The 21,213-nt window shown below is 38.9% G+C and overlaps 2 protein-coding genes across 8 annotated transcripts in view; one reads left to right on the plus strand and one right to left on the minus strand.

Moving 5' to 3' along the window:
- The window catches only part of P4HA2 (prolyl 4-hydroxylase subunit alpha 2), a 157,501-nt gene that overhangs the window by 17,291 nt on the left and 118,997 nt on the right, over window positions 1-21,213 (plus strand). For both annotated transcript variants that reach the window (XM_086410385.1, XM_086410395.1), the window contains exon 2: window positions 15,833-16,039. The gene's annotated coding sequence lies outside the window, so the exon portion shown is untranslated. The remainder of the gene's footprint in view (window positions 1-15,832; window positions 16,040-21,213) is intronic.
- Window positions 9,668-21,213, minus strand: part of SLC22A4 (solute carrier family 22 member 4) — a 42,993-nt gene continuing 31,447 nt past the window's right edge. For 3 of the 6 annotated variants that reach the window (XM_086410410.1, XM_086410412.1, XM_086410411.1), the window contains 5 exons: window positions 19,553-19,653; window positions 17,041-17,255; window positions 15,829-16,011; window positions 13,528-13,663; window positions 9,668-10,051 (listed from right to left, as the gene is read on the minus strand). In XM_086410410.1, coding sequence (XP_086266536.1) covers window positions 9,976-10,051; window positions 13,528-13,663; window positions 15,829-16,011; window positions 17,041-17,255; window positions 19,553-19,653 — 711 coding nt within the window. In that variant the 3' untranslated portion in view covers window positions 9,668-9,975. Of the gene's footprint in view, window positions 10,052-13,527; window positions 13,664-15,828; window positions 16,012-17,040; window positions 17,256-17,749; window positions 17,878-19,552; window positions 19,654-21,213 lie in introns of all 6 variants that reach the window. The other 3 variants (XR_015166897.1, XR_015166898.1, XR_015166899.1) reach the window with 3 other exon arrangements.

Here is a 21,213-nt window from a genome sequence, read left to right on the forward strand (position 1 = left end):
GTATATTAAAAAGCAGAGACATTACTTTGCCAACAAAGGTCTGTCTCGTCAAGGCTATGGTTTTTCCAGTAGTCATGTATGGATGTGAGAGTTGGACTATTAAAGAAAGCTGAGCACTGAAAAATTGATGCTTTTGATCTGTGGTGTTGGAGAAGACTCTTGAGAGTCCCTTGAACTGCAAGGACATCCTAAAGGAAATTAGTCCCGAATATCCATTGGAAGGACTGATTTTGAAGCTGAAACTCCAATACTTTGGCCACCTGATGCGAAGAACTGACTCATTTGGAAAAGACCCTGATGCTGGGAAAGATTGAAGGCAAGAGGCGAAGGGGACGACAGTGGATGAGATGTTTGGATGGCATCACCAACTTGATGGACATGAGTTTGAGTAAACTCAGGGAATTGGTGATGGACAGGGAGGCCTGGCGTGCTGCTGTCCATGGGGTTGCGAAGAGTCAGACACAAATGAGCGACTGAACTGAACTGAACTGAATGATGAGTGATGTTGAGCATCATTTCTTACAAACGCCTGCCATTTTCATATCTTCTTTGGGGAACTGTTTAGTTCCTTTGCTCATTTTAAAATCAGGTTATTTGCTTTTTTGTTGTTGAGTTGTATGAGTTCTTTTTGTATTCTAGGTATTAAACCTTTAGCAGATATATGATTTGCAAATACTTGCCCTCATTTCCTAGGTTGCCTTTTTGTTCTGGTGTATCCTTTGACACTCGGAAGTTTTAAATTATGATGCAATCCCGTCTGTCTGTTTTTGCTTTTGTTGCCAGTGCTTCAATGTCATAGCCAAGAAATCATTGCCAAATTCAAAGTCCTGAAGCTTTTCTTCTCAGAGTTTATAGTTTTAGGTCTTACAGTTAAGTCTGTTTTGAGCTCATTTTTATATATGATGTAAGGTATGGGTCCAATTTCATTGTTTTGCACATGAATGTACAGTTTTTTTAAAAAATACGTTGATGGGATTGTCCTTTTACCATTGTGAGGTCATGGCATGCTTGTGAAAATCGTTTGGCTGTATGTGCAAGAGTTTGTTTCTGGTATCTCTACTCTGTTCCATTGGTTCATATATCTTGCTTTATTCCAGTATCAAACTATCTTGATTGCTGTTGCTCTTTAGTATTACTTTTGAAAATGGGAAGTGAGAGGCCTCTAATTCTTTTCTTCTGTTTCAAAATTGTTTTGGCTCTTCAGAGTTCCTTAAGATTCCACATGAATTTTAGGATGATTCTTTTTCCTAGTTCTGCAAAAATGCCATTGAGATTATGATAATGATGACATTGAATCTGTAGATCAGTTTGGTTAGTATGGACATTTCACTGGTATCTGAGACTTCCAGTCCATATGCACAGCATGTCTTTCCGTCTGTTTCTAACTTCTCTTAGCAGTGCTTCATATTTTCAGTGCACAAGTCTTTTACCTCCTTTGCTAGGCCATGTTGTTGCTATTTAGTCACTAAATCGTGTCTGAGACTCTTGCGACCTCATGAACTGTAGCCTGCCAAGCTCCTCTATCCATGGGATTTCCCAGGCAAGAATACTGGAGTGGGTTGCCATGTCCTTCTTCAGGGGATCTTCCCAACCCAGAGATTGAACCTGAATCTCCCACATTGGCAGGCCAATTCTTTACCACTGAGCCACCAGGGAAGTCCCTTGTTAGGCCATACTTAATTTTTTAAGATTGCAAATAATGCTTTGATAAACATCTATGTTCATAAATATTTCATATATCTCTGATTATTTCTTAGTTGTTGAGTTACTATATAAAAAAAAAACAGGCATTTTAAGACTCGATACACTTTGCCATTTTCTTTCTAGAAAAAATAAACCAGTTTACATTTCCACCAGAAGAGTATGAATGTGTATCTCATCATACTCAATATTGACACAGTCGTTTTGTAATCTTTGTTAAAGTGTTACATGGAAAATGGAATCACATTGTCACTTCACTTGTGAAGCAGGAACACCTTTTTTTTTTTTTTAAGGCATATGAAATCTTAGTTCCCCAATCAGGGATTGAACCTGGCCCCTGGGCAGTGAAAGCTCAGAGTCCTAACCACAAGACCACTGGATCAGTGGGGAATTCCCAAGCACACTTTTTTTTTCTTTTTTTGGTATATTTATTGGCCAGCCAATGTTTTCTTCTTTGAAAATTAATAATTTCTTTTATCCATTTAACTATAATAATGATAACAGTAACACATGCATTCACAAACATTTATTGAGCACTACTCTTTGGAAGGAATGATGCTAAAGCTGAAACTCCAGTACTTTGGCCACCTCATGCAAAGAGTTGACTCATTGGAAAAGACTCTGATGCTGGGAGGGATTGGGGGCAGGAGGAGAAGGGGATGACAGAGGATGAGATGGCTGGATGGCATCACCGACTTGATGGACATGAGTCTGGGTGAACTCTGGGAGTTGGCGATGGACAGGGAGGCCTGGCGTGCTGGGATTCATGGGGTTGCAAAGAGTCGGACACGACTGAGCAACTGAACTGAACTATGTGCTAAGCACTATTTTAACTGCTGAGGAGACAAACGTATTCCTCATGGGATGTAAGTTCCATGAGGAAAGAGAAGAATGCAAAGTGAAGAAGAAGTAAATAGTTAGGATGTCAGGGAATGATATGGAGAAACATGAAGCAGGAACAGATAAGTTTAGATGAAGAGAGAACAGGCTATAATTTTAAATAGGGTCTTCAAGGAAGGATTGATTAGGCAGGTGACATTTGAGCAAAGACATAAAGGAAATAGGGACCCAGCCATATAGATACCTGGGAAGAGCATTCCCAAGAAGAGGGAATATGCAGAAGCACACGTTATAAACAACAAGGTCCTACTGTACAGCACAGGGAACTAGAATCAGTATCCTGTGAGAAACCACATGGAAAAGACCATGAAAAAGGGTGCGTGTATATATACACAACTGAGTCACTTTGCTGTATAGCAGAAATTAAACATAACATTGTAAATTAACTATATTTCAGTAAAATGAAGAAGCATGTTCAAAGGAGAACAAGGCCTGAGTAACCTGAATAAAGACAGCAAAGGAGAGAGTAATAGGAGATGAAGTCAGGGAACTGAAGTGGGGACACATGGAGGAGGGTCCTACAATTTGCGTGACCATATACAATTTATTATCCAAGTTGGGACATTTTTAGAGGGAAAGGTGGGAGGTATTAGTAGGTATTGCTAAGTGTGTGAAAGTGTTAGTCGCTCAGTTGTGTTTGACTCTTTGCAACCCCATGGACTGTAGCCCACCAGGCTCCTCTGTCCATGGGATCTTCCAGGTAAGAATACTGTAGTGGGTTGCCATTTCCTTCTCCAGGGAATCTTCGTGACCCAGGCATCAAGCCTGGGTCTCTTGCATTGCAGGCAGATTCTTTACTGTCTGAGCCACCGGGGAGGGCTATTAATAGGTATTACACTTCTATAGATAGAAGCTGCAAGTGTCCTGGGAAAACTGGGACATGGGATCATCCTACTTATAGACTACTGTAAAGACTTTAGCTTTTAAGAACTCTGACTGAGGTGGAAATCTACAGAAAGATTTTGAGCAGAAACAAGATATGATCTGATTTAGATAACTCATATTGCTATGCTAAGAACAGACTGAGGGAAAGCAGGAGCAGGATTAAGGAGGGGGGACCAGTTAGGAAGCTAACAGAAGCTAGATTCTAGGTCTTAAAACTCAGCATTCAAAAAACTAAGATCACAGCATCCGGTCCCATCACTTCATGGCAAATAGATGGGGAAACAATGAAAACAGTGAGAGTCTTTATTTTCTTGCGGTTCCAGAATCATGGCAGATGGTGACTGCAGCCATGAAATTAAAAGATGCTTGCTTTTTGGAAGAAAAGCTATGACAAACCTAGACAGCATAGTAACAAGTAGAGACATTACTTTGCCAACAACGGTCTGAATCGTTAAAGCTATGGTTTTTCCAGTGGTCATGTATGGATGTGAGAGTTGGACCGTAAAGAAAGCTGAGTGCCCGAAGAATTGATGCTTTTGAACTGTGGTGTTGGAGAAGACTCCTGAAAGTCCCTTGGACTGCAAGGAGATCAAACCAATCAATCCTAAAGGAAATCAGTCCTGAATATTTATTGGAATGACTTGATGCTGAAACTGAAGCTCCAATTCTTTGGACACCTGATGCGAAGAACTGACTCACGGAAAAGACCCTGATGCTGGGAAAGATTGAAGGCAGGAGAAGAAGCAGACGACAGAGGATGAGATGTTCAGATAGCATCACTGACTGGATGGACATGAGACTCCCGAGCAAGCTCTGGGAGTTGGTAGAAAAGACAGGGAGGCCTTGTGTGCTGCAGTCCATGGGGTTGCAGAGAGTCAGACACGACTGAGCGACTAAACTGAACTGAACTGTGTAGGGAGTTTTGACCATAATAGTAATTAGGCAAGAAGAAGAAATAAAAAGTAACCAAATTGAGAAGAATAAAATGAAGCTACAGTAATGAAAACACTGTGGTACTGGCAGAAAGACAGATATACAGACCAATGAGACAGAACAGGAAAAGCAGATTTGGGACGGAAGTGGGGGACAGTAAGAGTACAAAATAAACTGGGGCGTGTTGAGTTTAAGATTCCCATTAGACATCTGTGAGGATAGAGAATTGGTGTGTGAGCCTGACGTCAAGTTCCCTCTGTGTTTGGTGGTTGTTAATATAGAAGTGGTATTTAAAACTGTAAGATTGGTTTTTTAGAAAAGGAAGAAGACCAAAGACTAAGTTCTGGGAGCAATAATGGTTAGCAGTAGAGGAGATAAGAAAGGACCAGTGAAGGAAATGGTGAAGGAACAGTCAACAAAGCAAGAGGAAAACCAAGCAAATGTGATATCCAGAAAACGTTTCAAGGAGAGACAAATCAGTTTGTCTGATCCCTTCAGAGGGGCGATAAGATAAGGACTATGAATTGACCATTCAGTTCAGAAACATATAGGCCATTGGGGACCTTGAAGGTTGCTCTGGTGAAGAGGTGGGGGCTAAAACTTAATTGTAGTGGGCTCAAGGGAAAACTGGAAGGAAAAACCTGGAAGTAGCAAATATAGAGCTATCTATATCTACTGAGAAGTTATGCTGTAAAGGGATAGGGAGAGACGGGGCAGTAGTTGAAGGCAGAAGTGGGGTCAAGGGAGAGCTTTTTCAGTATCGTAGAAATAATAACGTTTGCATGCTGAATGATAAAGATCCAGTAGGGAGAGAAAAGATTGATAGATCAATCATAGAGCAGACAGGATAATTAACTGCTGGAGCAATGTCCTTGAGTAGGTAAGGAGGGGATGGGGGCACCAGGTACAGAAACACACGCATACAGAGGGAGAGAGAGAGAGAGAATTCTCCGCTAGGAGCAGAGACCATTTATCTCAAACAATAGAAAAGACAGAGCGTGTGGATACAAATGCAGTTAGATTGGTAGATTAAGACATAAGAGCTTAAGTGAAATAGGAAGAAAAGGCACAGCTGAGGGTGAGCATGGGGGAGGAGATATGAGAGTTCCGAAGACAAAGGTCATTGAGGATAGAGAATGGACCAGGGCAGTGGAGCATGACTGTCAGTCAGCATTAAAGTTCCTCTTGATGACTGATGATTAATTTTAAATGAAACCAGTCAGCATGTTTGCATATTTTTTTCCCCAGTGCTGTCTAGCTGTGCAGGTGCTGGTGGAAGGAGGAGGGGGGCTGGATTTAACCAGATTGCAGTTTGCCCAGGAGAGTAAGGTGGATTAAGAAAGGGGCAAGGAAGTTGATTATAATGATTAACTGTTGAGTACAGTGAGATGTGAGATAGAGGAAAACATCTAAGTTTGCTAGGTAAGGGGCTAAATATGTGCATTATCTCATGTACTCCTCAGAGTCACCCCATGGAACTGCTTCGCTTCCTTCAGAGATGAAGAGGCTGAGATTTAGGAAGACTCAAGAATATCAGAGATATCAAGCATATCTCAGAGATACTGCAAGTCCAGTTCCAGACCACCATCATATCACAATAAAGTGAGCCACATGAATCTTTTAGTTTCCCAGTGCACATAAAAATTATGTTTACACCATGCCACAGTCTGTTAAGTGTGTAATAGCATGGTGTCTTAAAAAAATGTTCAAACCTTAATTTAAAAATACTTTATTGCTAAAAAATGCTAACCATCATCTGAAAATGTAAGGTTGCACAAAACTTTGTAAAAAAAAAAATGCAGTATCAGTGAAGCACAATAAAGCAAAGCACAATAAAATGAGGTGTTCCTGTATAACTTGCTCATGGCTACCCAACCAGTAAATGACAGACCCTGCGCTAGGCCCAGGAACACCGGTCTCCAAAGATGCACTTAACCTTCCTACTATTTGCTTCAACTAGAGTATTAGCTGGTGCTTTTAAATTGATGAATAAACAGAAAGGACTTTGTCCAATATATTTTTGTTAACATTTTTCAAATTTGAGTTAATTTTAAGATTTTTGGTGTACAGAAAATTTTTAAAGTTTATAGCAAAATCTGTTTATTTTACCTTATTTTTAATTCCTTATCCATCCTGAGAGTAAACAATCACCTGTATTTTCTTTCATCTTATTTATTACTTTTGAATCTTTAATCCGTCAAGAATTAATTTGGTATGTGTTTTATGGTAAGATGCTGTTTTTCCCACAGCTTGTCTGTTGTCTCAGAACTAGTTTTGAATAGTTTATCTTTTTCTTGATAATTTGTAATGCACTTTATCATATGTTATAATTTTTAAACATTTGGGTCTGTTTCTGGCCTTCCTATTTATCTTTGTATTTTTAAATCTGAAGAATGTTTTACCTTACAACTCTTCTTTCCCTAAAATTTCTTAGTCTTGCCTATTGTTCTTTCAGATGCCCTTTAAAATTATTTTTTGAGTTCCTAAAATCTGTCACTGAAATATTAATTTTAGTGAGTTAATTTGGTAAGAATGGTAGGTCCACAACATTCATTTTACACACAGCATGTCTCTACTCAACTCTTAATAAAATGGAATAATTTTTTCACTTAGACTTTATATGTTTGTTTAGAGATTATTTGTAGGTATTTAATGTTTTTATGACTATTAAGAATGGAATTTGTTTTTTTTCTAGCATATTTTCTAGCTGATTATTTCTAGTACATAAATAGTTACTGATTTTGGAACACTTCTTATATGCCTCCACTTAAGCTGAAACTCCTAAATATTAGAATTTTTAGTTAATTCTCTTGGATTTTAAAAATAAAATAGAATATGACTTTAGAATCCTTGTAATATTGACAATTTTGCCTATTTTCTAATAGTTTTTTTTTTTAACCTATATTTTATACTATGACTATAGTTACTAAAACCCAAAAATGTTGAAAAGGTGCTAAAACACATATCCATAAAATTACTGTTAATGGGATGTCTCCAATATTTCATTCTAACATACAGTGTAATACTGGCGGTCAGTCTGAGACTGATATTCATAAGCCAGTTCAGGTCATTGCCTTGTAGGCCTAATTTTAAAAGTTGTTTTTAAAAATCAGGAATACATCTATTTTGGCATGTATTGATCTATTTGGGCTTTGAACTACCAAAGAGATAATGCATTTGTGTACTTGTTGCTTTTTTATAAATAGATTTTAAAAAGTCATGTTTTTACAATTATAAAATATAATTATAAAGCACCCGTATAATCTGCATATAATCATTGCAGTAAAAGGCAATGATCATATCCTTCGTTTTTACATTAAAAAAAAAAGCTTTAAGAGCGTTTTATACTTCAGCATTTAAAAATTTGAATGTCTATGTTTCAAACAACATTTTCACCAAGCTAGCATTACAAAGTATTTTAATTGAAAGGAATATCATCAAATGCCTGTTACATGCTAGAAAGCACTACAGTAGGGATAAAAAGATAAGCAAGGTGAGGTCCCTGGCCTCCCAGAGGCTTATAGACACGTAGGGTAGGGGAAGGGTGTGGGCAACTAGACAAGAACCCAACAGAGGCAAGGTATAAAAACAAGTACCAAAAGAGCACAGAGGAGTGAACACCATTGCTGGTGGGAAGGAAGTTGAAGGAGCGTTTCCTGGAAGGCAGCAGGACCTGCTCTTTGCATGACAGGCAGCTAGTATCCAGCAGGGTAGGTAGAAAGGCGATCCAGACAGGTCGTACCAGTGGGGGACATAAAGGTGCTGGGTAGATGAAGCTGTGTACCTGAGTCCCCAGTGAGAAAGTGTAAACTATCTCAAGAATTCTAGTGGGTTTTAAGGTAACACTCACATGTGGGATCAGTGTGTCAGTAGGGATATAAATATGTGTTAGAAATATGGCAATATAAAGAAAAACTTCTGAGATAATCTGAAAAGTTCAAGATAAGGGTCTTGAAGCAATAAGGATTGTTTACCAAGATGTTTCATCAAAGGTTCCTTTGAAAAATATTTAGATAGTGAATATTTATATTTGGGGATAATTAATTTTAGGAAATGATGCCAACGAGCAGCATGTTAAAAACCAGAGGCTGCCTGTACTGTAAGCACACCATTGCCCTGGTAGTGTTAAAGGGTTAGTAGCTTGTTTCTCGGAGAAGGCAATGGCACCCCACTCCAGTACTTTGCCTGGAAAATCCCATGGATAGAGGAGCCTGGTAGGCTGCAGTCCACGGGGTCGCTAAGAGTCGGACTCGACTGAGTGACTTCACTTTCACTTTTCACTTTCATGCATTGGAGAAGGAAATGGCAACCCAGTCCAGTGTTCTTGCCTGGAGAATCCCAGGGACAGGGGAGCCTGGTGGCTGCCGTCTATGGGGTCACACAGAGTAGGACACGACTGAAGTGACTTAGCAGCAGCAGCAGCAGCAGCAGCTTGTCTCTTGCTGCTCAGAAAGGAGCTGCTCCTGGTGAGAGTATGGGGCCCAGGTCTTCGAGAGGAACTGTTCACTATGTTACCATCTCAGCATGCCTCAAATGTGGTGAGACACAGAGCTGACATTTATCTTCTGAGCTTATGTCAATACATTATCCCATTTGTGGCTTTTACCTTACTCATTCCTGGAACTGAGATTCCGCTATTGCTGACCAAATGCACCCGTGGTTAAAGAGGCTACAACTGCGTATTGTATTTAGGGAGGTATGTATTAAGGGAAAGAACTGGTTTAAAAGGATCTCCAGATAGTTAGCTTGGATAGTCTTTTTCTGTGGTGATTTCTCTTCGTTATGGGGCACACAAACCACCTCTACCAATCTAACTAGTTTGTGGTTTTCCTGATTTTTTTTTAACCTAAAAAAAAAAAAAAAAAAAGGCCCCTTAAGCCAGTCTTAGGGAACAGAAAGCTTAGTCAAGTGCTCACAAACAGCACAACAAATGTGAATCACTCGATAGCCTGTGAGCCATAGCCTCTGAAATTGTAGCCAGGAGCTGCCTTGTTTCCTTCTTGAATGCTGACAGGCCATAGAGCCAGGCTGTCTGATCTCTTGATACATTTCACTTGTAAATGCTATTAGTATCTGCCATCAATTCTTCTCAAAGGAGCGTATAAAATTTGCTGGGTAGGAATACTGCATATAATTGGTCATTTTGAATGAGCTGGTTTACTTATACACACACACACACACACACACACACACACACAAGCCTGACAGTTGAGTTAATTCAATGAATTTTTAAAAAATTTGGATAGTCTTTGTATTTGGAAATGAGTTTAATCTTTATATATGGGTTTTCCAGTCCTTGACCAACGCGTTTTCTAAAAATCCGACAAACTCAATTCATCGAATTAATTAGGAAAAGTCTCTAGAAATGGTTTGTTTTTAAAAATAAGGAGTTATCTGTAAGTCTGGTCCAGAGTTTGCCATACGGCAAGCATTTCTTAATAGCAAGGTCCATTTTAGTGTTTTTTCTCCTAGTCAGTCCTTTTCATCAGGAACAGCTTTAGTTTCTTCACAGGCTTATGGATGTTTTTCAATTCACCAAATAGGATGGGAATTTTATTAGAATGAAGTTATTATAACTTTGGAATTTTCTTCTTTCTCCATTGAACCTTTTGTTTTTTTCCCATATCTGAACCTGAAAATAAGAAAAATGCCAAAGAAAATTAAATGAAAAAAAAAAGCCAAATTGACACAGAAAAACATTTCTCTAGTCAATGAACAAGTAATTACTTTAAAAAGAACCTCATGAGTATAGCTAGCACTAGTATTCACAATTTTATAGTTTCACTGAGGAAAGAATAGAGTGGTAAGCATGAAGTTCTTGGTAAGGTAAAGTTGATATTGAAGTAGTTTCATCATTAGGAGAAACAGCCTATCAAAACTGGGCATCTTTTGCTATATACATCCAGTCTGGATCACAACCCATTCACATGTGGACTTATTTTTATCATGGCTCTGCACTGCAAAACCAATACAATATTGTAAAGTAAAAAAAAAATAATAATAATAAAATAAAAAAAAAGTAAACAACAACAACAAAAAACACATTATCTTATATAACATCACAAAAGCCATATGAACTATTCCCATATAACAGATGGGAATACTGAGGTCTAGTGAAAACTAAGCGAATTGCCCAAGTTTGCAGTAGATTTGGGTTTTGAAGCCAGGCAGTTTCCCTCTAGAATCTAAACTTCTCTTGGACTTCCCTGGTGGCCCGGTGGTTGAGAATCCCCCTAACAATTCAGGGGACATGGATTCACCCCCTGGCTGGGGAAGCTCCCATGTGCTGCAGCGCCAATAAGTTCTAGAGCCACCACTGCTGAGCCAGCACTCTAGAGCCTGCGAGCCCCAGCTCCTGAAGCCCGCGTGCCTAGAGCCGTGCTCCGCAACAAGAGAAACCACTGCAACGAGAAACCTGCATGCCACAGCGAAGAGGAGCCCTTGCTTGCCACATCTAGAGAAACCCTGCAGCCACGGAGACCCAGTGCGGACAAAAATAAATAAATAAAAATAAATGAACCTTAAACTTCTACTACCATACCACTGATCTTTTAAATGTTTGCCAGTCTGTGTTGTCATAGAAAGATATTTGATTTTTGTCCCTGGTTTCTGAATAGAGCTCCTAAAATCCCTTGTAATTTTCTGAGTGACAAGGGTAACAGGAGTGTCTTGCCTCTTATTCTAATGAGGTGACTCTTGGTGAGTCCCTAGATAGCTTCACGATGGAGGCTGGTTTCCAGAAAGATCAAGCCTTGACTAGAAGCCTGGAACTTTCAGCCCACCCTCCAGCCCCCAGAGAAGGGAGAAGGGCTGAGGTTAAATTAATATTGATGATGCCGATGTGGTGAAAAACCTCCATAAAATCTCCTAAACGTTTACTGGGGTCTGGAGAGCGTCTGAATTGGCAAACATATCCACGTGCCAGGATGGTGATGCTCCCCAACTCCACAGGACAGAGACTCCTGTGCTCTGGGCCCTTCCGGACCTCACGTTTTCCCCTGGCTGTTCATTTGTGTTGCTTATAACAAATGGGTAATAGTAAGTAAAATGTTTTCCTGAGTTCTGTGCATCATTCTAGCAAATTCCTGAACTTGAGGAGGGGCGTTGTGGAAACACCAGACTTTGTAGTCACGTTGGACATGTTGGAGCTCAGGGCAGGCTGCCCCCAAATATGCCACAATAGCATGTTGATTATTTTGCTTTTTGATTTTGTTTTTGCTTTTGGTCACACAGCATGTGGGATCTTAGTTCCCCAACCAGGGACTGAACCTGGGCCCTCAGCAGTGAAGGCACTGAATCCTAACCCCTGGACTGCTAGGGAAGTCCCCATTTTGATTATTTTGAATTCAAGTTGCTTGTGAAGGAGCTGATGCAGAAAGAAGCTCTGGCCTCCTCTGTGCCCCCGAAAGCAGGAAATAAATCCCTCTTGGAAAATGCTCACTCCCCACATATGGAGGTAGAAGGACACCCTTATCACCAGAGATGGAGAATTCAGGGCAGGACCAAAAAATCTGTATAAATAAACCTTGCTGCTTCTTTATAAATTACCACCCAGGCCCACACTTTATTTAAATTCCTTACTAATTAAGTACCCAAGTTCATGTCTTCGGCAAACTCCGGAAGATGGTGAGGGACAGGGAAGCCTGGCTTGCTGAAGTCCATGGGGTCGCAGAGTCTGACACTACTTGGCGACTGAACAACAGCAATTAAGCACTCAAACCTAAGTTTCTTTGTCCTATCAATTCCTCTCAGTTTTATTGTTTCTTTGTCTAAAAAGTGTAAAAGCTGCCTGCTTTGGCCATGTCTGCAGTCCTCTTTCTGAGAGATCTCTGTATGCATGAATTCAAATGTGTTTTTCTGCTCTTGACTTGACTTGTGTCAATTTTATTATTAGTTCAGCCACAAGAACTTAAAGGGGTAAGGGAGTAAATTTCCCCCTCCCCAACAGCCAGAAATGTGGATAACCTTGGGGACCCATTACTTTACTTGTGACTGGCAGCTGAAGAGTAAGCTGTCTTATGGGACTGAGCCTTTAACCTGTAGAGGATGATACTAGTCCTGGGTAATTAGTGTCATAACTGAATGTCATTACAGGACACTTCATTGGTGTCAGAATTGGTTGATATCAAGAAGAAAACTCTCACACAATCTCATAGGCCAAAAAATGATATTGCATTAAAAATTCTTTTTATTAATGTGGACAGGTATTTCCTTTTCATAAATATATTTGCCCCTGAAATGTTCTTTTCTATAAACTGCTTGTTCATGACCTTTACCAGTTTTCTTACTGAGTTGTTGGTCTTTTTCCCACTGACCTCTAAGAGCTTCTTGTATCTTAAGTTTATTAACTCTGTCTGGTGTGTTGCAAATATTTTCCCCCTGGTTTGTCGACCTTTGTTCTAATTTATGGTTTCACTTTTGCTCTACTGACAATATCTAAACTTGCTTAATCAAATATGTTGATCTTTTCCTTTATGTCTTTTTGTTTTTCATATCATGCTCAGAAAGGCCTTCTTTAAGGTTATAAAATATTTATGTTTTCTTCTGGTGCATTTATGACTTTATATTTTTAGGCCTCAATTTTTAATCTTCCTGGAATTTATCATGATATATTTTGAAGTAGGATTTCAGCTTTTGATGTAGCCAAAATGGCTAGTTGAATATTCTACCACTTTTTACTGAATAATCTAACTTTTCCCCACTGATTTTGAAGTGCTACTTATTATCTCACACCAAATTCTCTTATTTTATTCAGTTTAATTTTGAACCCTATCCCATCCCGGTAATTTATTTTTCTATACTGTTATCATACTGTTTTAATTGCCATTGCTTAATAATATGCTTTATTATCTGATAGTGCTACTCTCCACTGTTACTCTTCCTTTTCAGAACCTTCCTATTTATTCTATCATGTTTATTCTTTTTTTATACATATAATTTGGGATGACCCAGAGGGATGGTATGGGGAGGCAGGTGGGAGGAGGGGGTTAGGATTGGGAACATGTGTACACCCGTGGTGGATGCATGTTGATATATGGCAAAACCAATACAATATTGCAAAGTAAAAAAAAAAAAAATAATAATAAAAAAAAATAAAGTTCCACTTACCCTTTCACTTTCTGCATCTGCTCTAGGGTCTCTGGTAGAGTTCTCCCAAAACTTTCAGGGAAAAAAAGAGTGATGATTCCGATCAGGACCGTCAGGCTACCCATGAGGATGTAGGGCAGAACTCTGTTGTAAGCACCTGTAAGACACAGGACGTAAGGACATCAGTTGGATAGAGGGACTCTCCAGATGCTCTTGAGAATCACTTTGTAATGGTGGCACACAGTTTTAAATCTGAATACTTACAGAAGAAAAAAGTGTGCAAAATACACAGTTTCTGTTTGGCAGATGTCATTGCCTCTGAATTTCCATAATTATTCACCCTTGATCTTGCATTATCAAAAAGTCTTTCATGTCAACTGGTATTCTCTAAGCTGCTACTTAATCAGGTGTGATAGATGTTCTTTTGATAGAAATCTTTGCCTACCAAAGTTCTCTTAAGGTAAAAGTCACTGGAGATGGGGGATGGGAGGACACCACAGGGAAAGAGGTGGACCAGGATGTTGCAGGGACAGGTACTGGCTGTGATGACTGATATGACCTTTGCACTTGCCCAGACCAGTAGGCTGCTGTAGAAAGCTAGGTCCACAGAGCTGTGAGACTCTCAAAGAAAATCTAAGTAATATATTCAATCCAATTTAAATCAATAAATGTCAGGCACTGTGGTTTCTTTCTGCAGTATTTATATGTCTTGGTTTTATATGTAATTGGAAGAACCACTCCACCTCTTCTTTATCTGGTGTTACTTGGACAGGAGAATAATAGATCTTCATCTTGCTTCCCTTCTACATACAGAGATTACAGAGGAATAACACAACCAAGAATTTTATTTGACAAAAAAAATATAAATCTTGAAGCTTCTCTAAGGCCTCTGTTGTCACCAACAGGAGCTGCTACTGTGGAACAGAAAGCTCTTTCTCAGACTCCTGCATTTCTTATGTAAGTGGTCCCCCATTAGACCACATGAGCATGGTTTGAAAGTATAGGGAAGATGAAAAGACACCATTCTACATAATAATGTATTTCTCAAGTATTCAGGGCAGCTGTGTGGAAAATGTCTCTCTTTCTCTGTAAGGTTTTAGAGTGTACCTTGTCTGAGAATTCACATATGTCTTTGGGGATGTATTTGTGTGTGTTTGAACCAGTAGGTAACCAATGAATAACTAGGAAGAATAAGGAACTGTGTCTCCATCTCTAACCAGTAAAGTTCTTACGAGGTTTAGGCTTCAAGTGCTAGCTCCTACATACATGGAACATCTCATGAAAGCCCTTCTGATGAATAAATATGATCACATAAAAGCTAAAGTTCCTGCACTGCAAAAAAAGTCATGAAGTCAAAAGGGAAATGATAAACTAGGAAAAAATATTTACAATATATATATAGAGGGCTAATTTTTTCAATTACAAAAAGCTCCCCCCTCAAAATATAAAGTTGAATAAACCATTAGAAAGATGGGAAAAGACATGGACAGTCAGATATCTTAAAAATAAATAGAATGTCAATAAATACATGAAAAAATGTTCAACCTCATTCATAGTTGAAAAAGAAATGAAAGCAACAATGATATCCATTTTTCACACAACAGATTATCAATGATTAAAAAATTGGATGATTCCCATTGTTGGTGAGGATGTGGAGAAACAGACACTCTCATATATTGATAGTTGGATTGTAAACTGGTATAGTATTCAGAAGTCAATTTGGCAATATCTATGAAATTTTTAAATTGCTCCAGCAATCCATTGATCCATATATACAAAGGCTGTGGGGGTGTAGGGGAATGTTCACTGTAATGTTATTTGCAATAACAAAAACTTGGAAATGGTCTAAATATTCATCCATGAACCTAGTTAAATAAATTATGTGTACACATATATTAGAAGTCTATGTACTAACTAAATAGAAGATAAAAGAACTACATATATACCAATTAGACCACATGAGCATGGTATGAAAGTATAGGGAAGATGAAAGGCAGAGATGAAAACTATATATATACCAATCAGGAAAGATATTCTGATACAATGTTAAGTTTAAAAAAAGTCATGAAACAATATTTATGATATAATTTTGTGTATTTAAAAATGTGTGTGTGTGTTGTACAAAACGAAATGTCTGGAGGGCTACTCACCAAAGGTTAGTGTTAGTTCCTCTGAGAGCTGTGATTTGAGGAACTGAGAGAGTACAGGTGACCTTGTACAGGAGTCTAGCACTTGCTGTGCTGTTTGCATTTTTCACAACAGAAAGTCTATTACTTATAGATATATTAAAAAAAAAGGATAGACTGATAAGATGCATCTCACCTAGGTAAACAAAGTAGGGAGCGATGATGCTGCCCACTCTGGAGGCCATGGAGGCGACCCCCACTGCCATGTTCCTGACCAGGGTTGGGTAGAGTTCTGCAGTGAAGACATACAGCATGGCAAAGGCAGACGTGATCCCAAACTTTCCCAACATGGCCAGACCAATGGACAAGAAGTTGTAACCTGGAGAAGACACCCAGTGTAAACAGAGGTACTTGTAGAAACAATACTTTCTTAACAGTTGCTTGTTTTGTCCCTATTGCTTGTATAGGAATGTTTTATGTTTCATATATAAATATTTTCTAATATAAAGATATTCCCCAAATTACACTTCTTCTTCAAAGGCTTACTAATTGGACGTAGAAAAAGATGGAGAGTGAAGGGTGCTTTGAGCTTCGCTCTTCTGTCATTCTAGATCATTTATGCATTCCGTGACCTTATCTACACTTTAATTACAACAGTTTCATAGTCAATTGTTAGCTTGTTAATGCAGTTAAGTTTAATCTTTGAACAGAAGAACCAATCCTTTTATCCTACTTATTATTCTTGAGATATATACTTCTATATATAATACTATATATCAATAATCTGTTGACTTAATGTTGTAACAATATGAGAAACTTGGACATAAGAGGAAAAGAGAAGCATGTATCTTTTCATGTGCTTTCTAACTACTTAAAGATTACAGACGATAAAAATCACTGAATTTATACTGGAACTGGCATGTACTACCAACTCTTAACACTTGTATATATACATCAATCAGAGAGAAGGTTTGAAAGTACCAAGAAATTAGCACTCAGGTTTATGCCTCAAAGGTTTGAGGGATTAGGTGAAAGCTTCTATGAAGGGGATGCACTGGGAGCGTTACTCTTCTTCTGGTGGTGATTTCTGTCTCCGATACTAACCCTTCTGTTTGAAGGGACTAATTTTGAACAAAGGAAATCACAGAGTTAGCTATCTCTTGTGTAACTGACTTATGAATGGTTTATTATGTAAAAGCTACATAAATAGGGAAGTGACTAATAATTAGGGCTTCCCTCAGTGTTCTTGCCTGGAGAATCCCAGAGACGGGGGAGCCTGATGGGCTGCTGTCTATGGGGTCGCACAGAGTCAGACACGACTGAACGACTAAGCACACACGACTAATAACTAGCCTGGTCGAGGTGTGGATCTTTCCTGGTAAGTTGCTAATACTGGATAGCTTCTTACCTGCAGGTACCAACTGAATTAAGAGAAGCACACTTCCTCCAAAGAACAGTACTCCAGCTATGACATAACGTCTGGGTAGGGTTCGAAGTAGCAGCCAGGCTGCAATGTAAGCTGGAACTTCAATCAAAGCAGAGAAGAAACAGTTCAGGTAGGGATCTCCATGTAAATTAGGAGTGTTGAGAGACAGAGCAAAGTAACCCACTGAGGTCAACATCCTGGAAATCGAAAGACAGAAACGACAAAAGGATGGCTTGAGTCACCTTACAATTTCACGATGGATAGGAAGTTGTCCATATCTTGGTACCTTACAAGTAGTGACTAGCCACATAGGGTTATTTAAAAGTAAAAAGTAAAGTTAAGTAAAACTTAAAATTTCATCCCTCACTTTGGCACTAGCCACACTTCAATTCCTTAGTAGCCACATGGAGCTAGTGGCTACTATAATGGACAACAGAGATGTGAAATGTTTTTATCATTGCAGAAAGTGGACAGCACTAAGTCTAAATATACAAATATTCAACAATTACCTATCCTAAGCTAGCTAATTTCAGGTTTCAGTAGAATAGCTTGTACAACACATTCTCATCCCCTTAGAGATATTATTTGAAGAAAGACTGTCACATCAGTGAACATAAAATCCATATTTCATTCTCCTCCCCTCCCCCCAAAAAGAAAAAGATACATAGGTAATACTGTGGGATCCACTTACAGTAAATTCCAATTGACTTAGTAAAACTCACTTTAGGGGAAAAAAATGAGTCTCATAATGCTTCAGGGTATCACAGAATGCACATTGCATATCCCGCCATTATAGTTAACTTCCACATAAAAGCTTTTCTGTGGAAAAAACACTAAGTTATATATAACACTATGCAGACTCCTCTGTGGAGAAACTTGCTTATTATCAACATGACTGAAAAGCAGAGAACATCTGAAAAATATTTTCAGGAACACTGTTGGATCTTTTTTACACATACTGTACTAGGTTGGAGGAGAAGGCAATGGCACCCCACTCCAGTACTCTTGCCTGGAAAATCCCATGGACGGAGGAGCCTGGTGGGCTGTAGTCCATGGGGTCGCAAAGAGTCGGACACAACTGAGCGACTTCCTTTTCACTTTTCACTTTCATGCACTGGAGAAGGAAATGGCAACCCACTCCAGTGTTCTTGCCTGGAGAATCCCAGGGAAGGGGGAGCCTGGTGGGCTGCCGTCTATGGGGTCGCACAGAGTCGGACAAGACTGAAACGACTTAGCAGCAGCTACTAGGTTGGATAGCACAAGGGCTAATTCAAAACAAAACAAAAAATGAAACTTTATTCCTCTAGGATCTTAGTGATTTTCACATTTGATAATAAGAGCAGCATGAATAAAACTAACGACTACTTTATTGTTAGCCCAGGAGTGCCCCTTCTCAAGATTCATTTGCATCAGTGATACCTGCTGACATTTAAGAACTAAGTAGGTCCATTGTGCGGAAAGCCACGTGACCAGGACATACTTGCTTAATTCAGGGGCATAAACTCTGTTATTGATGACTTCTAATTTAATACAAGGCGGCTCTAAAATTAGACTAGCTGCAGCGTGAGCCTGGTAGTTCTGATTACCATCGTTTTTTGTGCTGCCATCATGGAGTAGGCATGTTCTTTCCTTTCTGTCTTCTTCCTAATTTCTTGGCAGATATATTATTAAATCTTGCCTACAAAGTCAGTTCATTATTTATGTGTCTTAAAAATCACTCAGTGAATTGCTATTCACAAGAATAATAAGCTTGTCAAAACTCCAAGTCAGGCAGTGGGGACTCAGCATATTCTAAGCTCACTGATTAATTGCCTGTACAACTTCTGGAAGCAGGAGGTGAGTTAGCATCTCAGCTTCGGGCATCCAGGATATCATTAGTTTTAATCCCAGTAACTTTAGGAGGGGCAGGGGACCCTTTCCATGTGGGTCAAAGTTCTCTTTGACATTTTTTTCAGTATCCAGTTCCATAAATTAAGTTGAAAGTGCAAGTCGCTCAGTTGTGTCCAACTCTTTGCCACCCCATGGACTATACAGTTTATGGAATTCTCCAGGGCAGAATACTTGAATGGGTAGCCTTTCCCTTCTCCAGGGGATATTCCCAACCCAGGGATCAAACCCAGGTCTCCCGCATTGCAGGTGGATTCTTTACCAGCTGAGCCACAAGGGAAGTCCAAGAATACTGGAGTGGGTAGCTTATCCCTTCTCCAGGGGATCTTCCCAATCCAGGACTTGAACCTGCGTCTCCTCCATTGCAGGCCGAGAGCAATGCAGTTTTACCAACTGAGCTGTCAGGGAAGCCCTTAAATTAAGTTAAGGGCTTTCCAAATAACTTAGATTCTAAACTTTTAATTTTGTCTCAGGAGGACCCAGGCCTTGACCCTGTCCCTTGAATACAATATTGTAAAGGTAAATAAAATAAAATAAAAAAAAAAAAAGAAAATCAGCTCTATATTTACATGCTATATGTCACATTTCCAGATCTGTTATTACTTACCATAGCAGCAAAGACATAATAGTTATTGTAGCAATGTTCCGAGTCCTAAACAGGTCCAAAATGAAAACTTTCTGCTGCTTCAGGGGGAGTTGCTCCTGTTGCTAAAGTAATGTACACAACTATGAGATTAAGAAATGATGAGGAAGTATCTTTGGCTACGATAGTATATTCTTATGCATGTAACTCACTTCACTTTGAATATGCTTAGAAGTCTGGAATTTGCTATATAGTCCATGGAATTCTCCAGGCCAGGATACTGAAGTGGGTAGCCATTCCCTTCTCCAGGGCATCTTCCCAATGCAGGGATAGAACCCAGGTCTCCCTCATTGCAGGCAGACGCTTTACCCTCTGAGCCACCAGGGAAGCCCTTGCATACAATAAAGGCATCTAAATAAAGGATGCTTATTCTAACATTTAAAAATGTTTGTGGCCCATTTTAGACAGAAACCTTTAAAATATAAAAATTGGCTTCACTATCTCTTTATGTAAAGCCTGACTGCTAACATAGATTTGCCTTGACTCATGGGCATCACCATGGGTGACCTTAATCACACTGAACCTTAGGGCCTTTTGAGTGGCTAGGGCCATATAGCCCCAAACTACCTTGAGGTTCATATCTGCTTTTTATACTTTTCCTGTTTTTGTCTCAGTGTCAGAACACACTTGGGTTAACTAGGGGACCTTGAAAATGTTACTATTTATCCTCTGTGAGCCTCAGTTTATCTCTCTGTAAAATGAGTCTAATAATTAAGCATTGAGAAGTTTAAGTGAGGTCATATATATAAATCTTAACATAGTATTTGAACCATTGTTAACACCCCATACATTTGAACTCTTATTTTAATTATTGCACCATTGAGGAAAACACGTAAGCTGTCAATGGTTGGTGGTATTCTTATTACTGTTAATGGGCTTCCTTCCTTTACTTTTAATTTACTGAAGTTAACTTTTCATGTGTTAGGAATCTAGATAATCAAGCTTATTAGAATTGAAACTATACTATTTACGTTAGCCAAGACATTAGCCAAGACAACAACCCAAGTGACAATCATCAACAAATGATTGGCTCAAGATACTATGGTATATACACAATGGAATGTTGGTCGTAAGAAAGAATGAAATATTGCCATTTGCAACAGGAGAATATTTCACTTAGTGAAGTAAGTCAGAGGGAGAAAGACAAATATTATAAGTCATTTATATATGTAATACAAATGCAAATGAATCTATATAAAAAACAGAAATAGATTCACAGACATAGAAAACAAACATGGTTATCAAAGGGAAGAGGAAGGAGGGTCGGAGGGATAAACTAGATGTATGGGATTAACAGATACAAACCACTATACATAAAATAGATAAGCAACAGGGATTATTTACTATACAGCATAGGGAAATACATTCAATATCTTTTCATAACCTATAATGGAAAATAATCTGAAAGAATAACTGAATCACTTTCTTGTACACCTGAAACTAATACAATATTATAAATCAACTATACTTCAATTAAAAAAAAAAGGAATTGAAACTAAAAAAGCTACAAGGCTCTGAGGTGGAGAATCTCTTCAGGATAAAGTTAAACTCCGTGACTCTGTGCGTGTATTCAGTAAGAGGCCAAGGAAAGAATTTCCACAATGAAGGAAGGAAGAGTGCCAGAC

Source organism: Bos grunniens, chromosome 7 (genome assembly GCF_055505025.1).
Source record: "Bos grunniens cultivar Pamir isolate PY7600 chromosome 7, Bosgru_T2T1.0, whole genome shotgun sequence".
NCBI lineage: Eukaryota > Metazoa > Chordata > Mammalia > Artiodactyla > Bovidae > Bos > Bos grunniens.